At 38.9% G+C, this 8,540-nt stretch overlaps 1 protein-coding gene across 2 annotated transcripts; it reads right to left on the minus strand.

The window, feature by feature from the left end:
- Positions 1-1,284: 1,284 nt before the first annotated feature.
- On the minus strand, positions 1,285-7,416 carry bcl7bb (BAF chromatin remodeling complex subunit BCL7B b). 2 transcript variants are annotated; one of them, XM_080771665.1, is made up of 6 exons: positions 7,252-7,416; positions 6,236-6,311; positions 5,402-5,495; positions 4,831-4,992; positions 4,023-4,111; positions 1,285-2,344 (listed from the first exon to the last, which is right to left on the minus strand). In XM_080771665.1, the coding sequence occupies exons 1-6, from the start codon at positions 7,341-7,343 to the stop codon at positions 2,273-2,275; spliced, it is 585 nt and encodes a 194-aa protein (XP_080627791.1). In that variant the 5' UTR covers positions 7,344-7,416; the 3' UTR covers positions 1,285-2,272. The 2 variants fall into 2 exon arrangements, with proteins under 2 accessions (XP_080627791.1, XP_080627790.1); XM_080771664.1 differs by having other exon boundaries at positions 4,023-4,126.
- Between the last annotated feature and the right edge of the window lie 1,124 nt (positions 7,417-8,540).

An 8,540-nucleotide genomic window follows, 5' to 3' on the forward strand; every position in this document is an offset into this window, starting at 1 on the left:
GCGTCCCGCCCTCTGGCTCATGTCATTGGTCTAAGTGAGTACAGCGCCCTCGGCCATTGTGGCTCCCAACGACCATTCATTGGTCACTACAACTGTCTGTTGTCAAACTCAAACCACCCTCTTGAAGTAAGTCACGCCCCTTATAGAATATAAAATGACAGGGTAGAGGTCAGGTGTCCATTTGTCACACAATATATAGTATTAACCTGGCTTTCTTTGTCAGTCATATGTGTGTACACTTAAAGTGTCAATCTTATTATCTTGAATCTTCATGTGTGTTTCTCAGACATTCATGATGATTGAGAGGACACCATTTTGAAAGACATTGGTTCGAGTGTCTAATCAGGCCGGGGTTCTCAACGTTATTGGCTCTGGACCCCCCAAAAATGCTTTGACCATGTCTCGTGACCCCTGACCCGCCTGACCCGCCCCCCTCCCCACCACCAATACAAATTGACCACTACAATAACCTTAATAATAGATCAACATACAGATATAATCATTAAGTTCGAACCCGGCTCCCCCAGAGTTAGTGTCGAGGTGTCCTTGAGCAAGACACTGAACCCCTAATTGCTCCTGATGTGCTGGTTGGTGCCTTGCATGGTTTCTGCCGCCATCGGTGTATGAATGTGTGTGTGAATGTGTGAATGTAATGCACAATCTATGTAAAGCGCCTTGGATAAAGGCGCTATATAAATGCACCATTTACCATTTTACCAATATTGAAAAAATATAGTAAAAGTCCGGAATTCAAAATTGATATATACTAAAAGTACAAAAGTATAAAAATTAAAAGTATCAAAATGTACTTAAGTAGCCTACCAAAAATAAAAGTACTCATTGTGCAGAATGTCCTGTTTCAACATTTTCAAATGTATACAAATGTTTTGAAAATAGCAGATCTACAATCTCACAATGCATCACATCGCGACATTGTGAGCTTGTAGATCGGCTATTTTCAAAATGCAAAAAATGTAGTGGTTGTAATAATAATCCAAATCTACAAAGTAATTTGTAACTAAAGTTTTCAAATAAATGTAGTGGAGTAAAAGTACAATATCTGGATCTGAAATGTAGTGGAGTAGAAGTAAAAGTATTGCTAATTGGAAATACATAAGTAAAGTACAAAATACTACAAATACCTCAATATTGTACTTAAGTACAGTACTTAAGTAAATGTACTTTCCACCACTGCACACCGCACACTAGGGACTTTGTGAATGTGTCTTTCATTATGAAAGACACATTCTCAAAGCCAGTGACATTAAAATAATAACAATGATAAACAGAATCCAAAAGTCACATTTATTGAGGTTTACAAAAATCTGTCATATAAACCCAACAGATTTGATAAGATGTCGATTGTTGTCAATTTAATAGCAGTGACCCACGCACGCGCGCGCATGCGCGCACACACACACACACACACACACACACACACACACACACACACACACAACAAACATAAAACAAATTGGTGACAGCTAGAACGTCAGTTCTAATAAACCATAAACCATATCGAGAATATTATAGAAGATTTTTGTTCACAATAATGTTCTATACAGAACAAAGCCACAGAGCAAGAGTTGTAGATGACCACATTCTAATGTGCATAAAGGCAGATAAAAGCTTTAGAGGAAAGCCTTAAGTCTAAAATGAACATTGTACTTGTAATTATAGGCACATCTAAACATTTATCAACATAACAAACAAAGGCATCTTTTGAATACTTCCTATAAAGAAAAGCAACAGAAGCAAATCACAATATAATAAATTCAAAGCATGCAGTAGGCTACATAAAAAAATGTAAGTGAGGCAAGTACAACAGTTGACTGGCCGCACCTCTGCAAATGAAGCTAGAATGTAATGTCTTATTACAAAGTATAGAATATTGTTTAACATTAGACATGATTAGCTCAAACTAATCATTAATGTATAAAGATTGTTGTAATTGTGCTCCGGACATACGCATCAAACCATTTAATAAGCAACCGGATTAATGGGAAACTTATTATCATCCTCATTCATGAAGTTAGATGATACTTGGTTATAAGGTCATAATTACTTGTGTACAAAGAATATATAGCTTCTTTATCTTGTTCAATGTAACTTCATGAGCAGCATATGTGCAAATGTATCAAAACAATTCTTGGAATGAAATTCAAAGACAAAGAGAATTTAAAAGTTAACGCATACCATTGTGTCGAAGCTGAGCGTGGTATACTAAAACTGACAACAGGCACTGTATGCATTTTGACTAAAACCGAATAAGTTATCTCAGAACACCATTCTCTCCTGTGCAAATCTTCTTCAAAGGCGGTGCTCCAGATCCATCCGGCTCTCCCTGTCGAGTTAAATGGAAAAACCAAATATTCAATGGGAGATTTAATGCAATTTAATATCAATGTTCCCCTCAAAGTGTAGATCTCTGCCAGGCTGGGTTGCCTATAGAGTGTCACAGTCCCACCCCCGACGAGAGCCCCGGAAGAGAATCTCCCATTCCCATAGACGTTTCAAGTATTTATTTAAAGAACTTTAATGCCCCGGACAAAGCCAACTCGGCTGCTCACTAATCATGACAATAAACACAATTTGTTTGGGCCAAACAATAATTAATTATTTTATTGCCGGCTAGCATTTATGAAGTTCCTAGTGCCACCATACGCTTTTCACTTTAAGAGTGAAACACACTCACTACACAGTACACACACTTTAGTACCATTGGCACAAGCACACACTGTTTACGTTTTGTCAGAAGCTGTTACATGGCGGGAGCGTCACGGTACAAAGGCACAAATTAAATCTGAAATTTGGATGGCAGAAGATCCAACAAGGACAGCTCTCCTGGATTACGATTTATGGATGTTTGAAAATAACGTCCCCTAGCGGCGAGGTCCGTATATATACGGGGTACAACACCTTTTTTGTTGTTTTTCTTCTTTCTAATAATTTGTTCAGCCCAATTATTTTTGTTTATTGTCATGGTTTGTCACCATCCGAGTTGGCTTTGTCCGAGGTTTACATAAATACTTTTTGAAACGTCTGTGGGAGAAATGAATTGGGAAATTCTCTTCCGGGCCGCTCGTCATCATGAAAGGAGGCAGGACTGCGATGCTCTATAGTCTATACTCTGATTTGTGTCAATCATGCGTCACAGCCATCAGGCCACGAGGAAGCCTACATAATTTGTACGACAGTGGCTGTGTGGTACGGTATATCTAAACCGTTTGACGGTCATTGTCATCTTAGCCTAATTAGGTGGGGAAAATTTGCCAAAAACAGCGATATACTGTATATAGTGACAAACAAGTTTGTTGTTATTGTTCATGTCATGTCTATGAATTGATTGCATATAGGGCCTGATTGGAAACAAGAGAGCAAGGACTTATTTAGGTGCTATCCCTTTTGACCGTACTCTCTTACTGTTTATACATTTCTGACTAATAAACCATTCAATCCAATCAATCAATCAAACATTTGTAGCATTTGCGGCGTGCCCTATCAGTGTACGTGAAGTTGTGGCCTACTGGTGTGTGCGTTCACATGTTCACACCAATCGGTCCAGCGATGCCTGACGTTAGCTGTTCACGTTCGCGGACACACACACACAGGAGGCGAAAACATAATGTCCGCCTCCCGGCCATTCCGGCATGGTGTTGGGGATAATTTGTTTCTCGTTTAAAGGGAAGCAGGGCTGAATATACAGTAAGGAAAACACTCATCTTAATTATGCACATAATACTATACTATAACACTGCTGATGACATTGTAAATTGTAAATCATTAAGCAAACAGTAGACTTTGATTTCTGTCAATGGAAATCTATGAGCAAAGAAAATATTAACAACCACACCAAGGGGTCTAATGAAGTACTGTCCCCTCATAAACACATGAAAAACAATATACAAAAATAACGGCACTCCATCTTTAAGCAAACATATAGACTTTGATTTCTGTCTAATGGAAATCTAATAGAAAACAGAATATTAATGTAGCATTGATGATGTCCATAGATAGTTAACCTGTGTGCTTGGGGCACTTCGTCTAGAGGTGCCCGATGACAAAAGGTCCTCCTTGATCAGCGTCGGTGGCTCGTCAGCTGCATCTGGCCCTGGATGGATGGGTTCTAAGGTCAGCATTAAACATGAAGTTAGACACGACATAACATAGAGTTCATGTAAAAGTACATGCAATTAACATTACATTTACACAGTTAAAATAGTATAATGACACAATCTTAATGTATAAGTTATTAGCTAATAGGGCATAGCATAGCATAGCCTAGAATCGAGCCATCCGGGATCCTGGTGAATCATGACCATAAAACCTTTGATATTGTGAAAAGAATGTACTAAAAATAACTAAACAAACTAAAAACAAACTAAAAAAGTGTTGTAGGCCTACCATGCCCTTTTTTTCTTCTTTCTAATTATTTGATCGGCCCAAACGTCGTGTTTATTATCATGATTGATTTGTCACAACAAGAGTTGGCTTTGTCCGAGGCTTAAAAGGTATTTAAATAAATACTTTTTGAAATGTCTATGTGAAAAATGAATGGGGAATTCTCTTCGTCGTCGGGGCGGGACTGCCCCGACGAAATATCTGAACAAATGTATTCATTATACAAATATACGGTATACAATATACATTACACATGTTAAGTTGATAAACTACACAAGTTCTTGAATATGAAGGAAGAAGTCAACACTTTCCCAATGTCGTGACATTGCAGGCTGATGCTTTCATTCATCAAACTATTTAGTCTCTCTCTCTCTCTCTCTCTCTCTCTCTCTCTCTCTCTAAAATAGCCAGCCCCGGTTGTCTACTTGCCATCCACACTCTCTTGGCCCAACATGGGTGGCTGCGAGTCTTCACTGCGGAGGGTGGTGGAGGTGTGTGGAGGGCTGACTTGCTGTGAGCTGGAAGTGCTGCTGCTGTTGTCCATTTTAGGCTGGTAAACATCTGACAGGAAACTCTGGTTGCTGTTTTCATCTGCAATTAACAGCCAAGAAGAGCCACGATTACATTAGAACTTTACGTTTCTTTCTTTTTCCAGGCGTTATTCACAGATATGGTTGATTTTCTTTCTTATCCCAGGCTTTATTCACAGTTGCTTCACAACCCCACAACGAGGCCATACACTGGTAAATTGTCCTTTGCTGGGCTTCACACAAAAGCAATATTATTGCATCGTAATTTGTAGTAAACATGTATTGTTTCCAGCGAGGAAAAGACTCTTAGTCTTTTGTCACTTCAAAAACCTTCCAAATGCTCTATTTTTGGATTTCCACATGCATCATCCCACGTGCAGTGGTTCCGCTATTTTAATTAGTGGTGTAAGGTCAACGGGATTATATTTTTGTCAGACTACTAGTGTCATAAACATGATCCCGGTACTCACCCTGGAAGTCCAGTAAAGAGTTGGTGTTACTGTTTTCTAAGACCACATCTTTCAATCCTCTATCTCCACCAGCAGCAGTTTTGGTTCTATATATCTGGTACACAGGAAAAGCGGTAACATTATTAGGCTAAAAGAAATAAGGTGCAGGTGAAGGAAATCCATAAAGGGCTTATATACAAGGTTATCACCTAAAAATAATTTAAAAAAAGTAGTAAGTTAATCAAAGTAATCAAGCATAAAGGTACAAACAACAAATGTGTTATTAATAAATTATAAAAAAGAATGTTCAAACAAAAGGTTTTTGTTTGTTTTGTTTGTTCATTAACAGGAGTATCACCGTCTCTCCAGCTCTTTGTTAAACACAAATGTCACTTATATTGTCACTTATATACCGCATTGTGCCAAATATAAGACTCTGATTATAACACTTATATACCGCGCTGATTATAAGACGACCCACATCTTTCTAGACTAATTTGTGGAAAAAGAACATTGAATGTCAAATAGTCTATAGTCTAGTCCCCGAAACCTGAAAGAAAACCCCGAAAAGAGGGTAGTCGGGCCAAAAGGGAACAACTGTGTCACTTATCAGCATGTGTTCCAGTTCCAATTGTATCTGATGATAATTGACTTGTTTCATCACTTCAAATACATGTCATCCAATCAGGATTTATTTCTCTCTTGTTATTGAACAAACACTATAGTAATGATTCATTACTATGGGGATATAGAGCTATTAAACAACCATTGTAACAAAACAAAAAAAATCACTTATACTGCACAGGGGTGCAAACATGTAGGAGACATTATGATTTACATTTATATATGGCCTACCTGCTTAGTTTCTGTTACTGGTACCCACTTGAATATGCGTAAGGATGTGTCCCCAACTGTCACCCACTTCTTCTCCCTGCATGGAATTACATTCTTTTAACTATTATATTTAAATACCGTATGTCAAAGTTTAACACTGAACTCTGTTTCTAGTACATATGGTCTAAATACAGAACTGCTAATTAAGGCTATTAAGGTATTTTATCCAAAAACGAGAAAAGATATTGTATGGTAGCCTACAGTATATGTGGATTGAATGCATCTAGACCAGTGATTTTCAACCAGTGGTCCAGGGACCACCAGTGGTCCTGCTCCTTGAGGGGGTTCCAGGTGGTCCCCCATGCAGCTAAATGATGGAGTTTGTAACCAAATGGACCCTTATAGATTTTTAACTCGAGATGCTGAGCATATATAACATGAAACCAAATGAACCCTAAATGTATGCTCTCAAGAGTTACATACATTATTGTTAAACATCTGCATTACCTTACAAGAAGACTACACAATTAGAGAATGTGGAAGAATTGTTATTTTTATCAACATTTGCCCGTTATCTCTCCTAATGATACCAACATCAATACAGCATGGAATTGTGGACAAAATCTTATCCAACGAGTCACGACAACAAAAATATTCAAAGTTTTGTATCTGATAGGCAAAATCTCATCAAACGGCCGGTCCGTGGCTCAAATTGCCAAAAAATTAATAGGCCTTGATATGAAAAAAAAGGGTTGAAAACCACTGGAATGCGATGTGAATTATACCGTAGCATGCAGCATGAGATACTGTACTGTAGCCATTTTGACAGCTCATGGCTTGGCGGAAAAAAAATATGTTAGTCCCGCCCCCCCTCTCTGAAGAGGGGGAACCCCATTGGTCAGCATTTCAGTCCATCATCAAACTTTTACGAGTGAAGTTTATTGAGCGTCGCTGCAGATGTATAAGGCTACAATGTAACAAACACTTCTTTACCCTCCATGGGCATGGATACATTTTCTCTCCACTGACCGACATACCATTTCCGCACTTTCTCGATAGCCGCCAACACCTTTTTGATGTCGTCTTTGGCGCGACTTCGGGTCTCGGCGCGTCCTGATCGACCAGACATCTTCTTGCTAGTTGTTATGATTTCATGTACAGATGCATCTGAAAAGTTTAACACCACACCAAGCCCCACTCACTCCTCCTCAGTGACAGACAGTATGGCAGTCTCGCGAGGTTTGATGATCTATAATATACTCCTCCTCGTTTCTATTTTTAATTCCTGTGGTTTTCAACCAGTGGTCCTTGAGGAGGGTTCCAGGTGGTCCCCGACGTGCAGCTATAAATGATGGAGAGTTGGTAACCAAATGCATCCTTATTGGATCTTTAACTCTTGAGAGTGCAAAATGAAGTTCAATTTGACACTCTCAACTCAAGAGTTAAATTATTCTTAAACAATACAACTGTATTACTTAATTTACAAGTCTACACAATTAGAAGAATTGTTATTTAGATCTTTGCCTGTTATCTCTCCTATGGTAAATCAATATAGCATGGATCCTTGTGGACCAAATCTTATCAAACGATAACAAAATATTCTATAGTTTTGGGTCCAAAAGGCTAAATGTCATCACATGATAGTCCGTGGCTCAAATGCCCAATAAATAATGGATCTTGATATGAAAAAGGTTGAAAACCACTGTTTTATTTCGTTCATCCTCACAGTGGTTCCCAAAGTGGGGTCCTTGAGGCTGTTCCAGTCCCCAGCTAGTTTGGGAATTGGAACCAAATGGACCCCATATGGGTCTGTAACTCTGAGTGTACAAATGGAACCAAAATGGTCCCCTTATGGGTCTGTAACTCTGAGTGTACAAATGGAACCAAATCAAATGGAACCAAATGGACCCTAACAGTCCATTTGGTTCCATTTGTACACTCTCAGACTCGGAGTTAAATTAACATTGATTTTACCATTTTAATTGGGGGTCCCAGAGATGGGAATGCCATTTAATGGGGGTCTGTATATGCATGTCAAACGGGGGGTCCTTGAAATTAAAATGCTTGAGAATCTCTGCACCGTAAAAATCTTCTCTCATGGGGGTCACTGGAATATCGTTTCAAATGGGGGTCCGTGGGCTAATTAGTGTCAATTTGGGGGTCCTTGACATGAAGAAGTTTTGTGAACCACACATCGGTCTTGAGTGGATTTGCATTGGGTCATTATAATATGCAGTCGATCATTCGGGTAACTGCATGGATAACTCGCCCCTTTTCCACCTCAGAGTCAAAAGTGCAGACATCTCACCAGGAAAGTACGGATAAC

This window comes from Protomyctophum bolini (assembly GCF_963924005.1).
Source record: "Protomyctophum bolini genome assembly, chromosome: 9".
NCBI classification, from domain to species: domain Eukaryota; kingdom Metazoa; phylum Chordata; class Actinopteri; order Myctophiformes; family Myctophidae; genus Protomyctophum; species Protomyctophum bolini.

What these genes read in the sequence shown, in the direction of transcription:
- bcl7bb (XM_080771664.1), bottom strand. Translation starts at nt 7,343, where the DNA reads ATGTCTGGTCGATCAGGACGCGCCGAGACCCGAAGTCGCGCCAAAGAC. An exon ending in ATCGAGAAAGTGCGGAAATG is followed by an intron (nt 6,312 to 7,251) that starts GTATGTCGGTCA and finishes AATTCCATGCAG; the next exon opens with GGAGAAGAAGTGGGTGACAG. An exon ending in CTCTTTACTGGACTTCCAGG is followed by an intron (nt 4,993 to 5,401) that starts GTGAGTACCGGG and finishes TGTTAATTGCAG; the next exon opens with ATGAAAACAGCAACCAGAGT.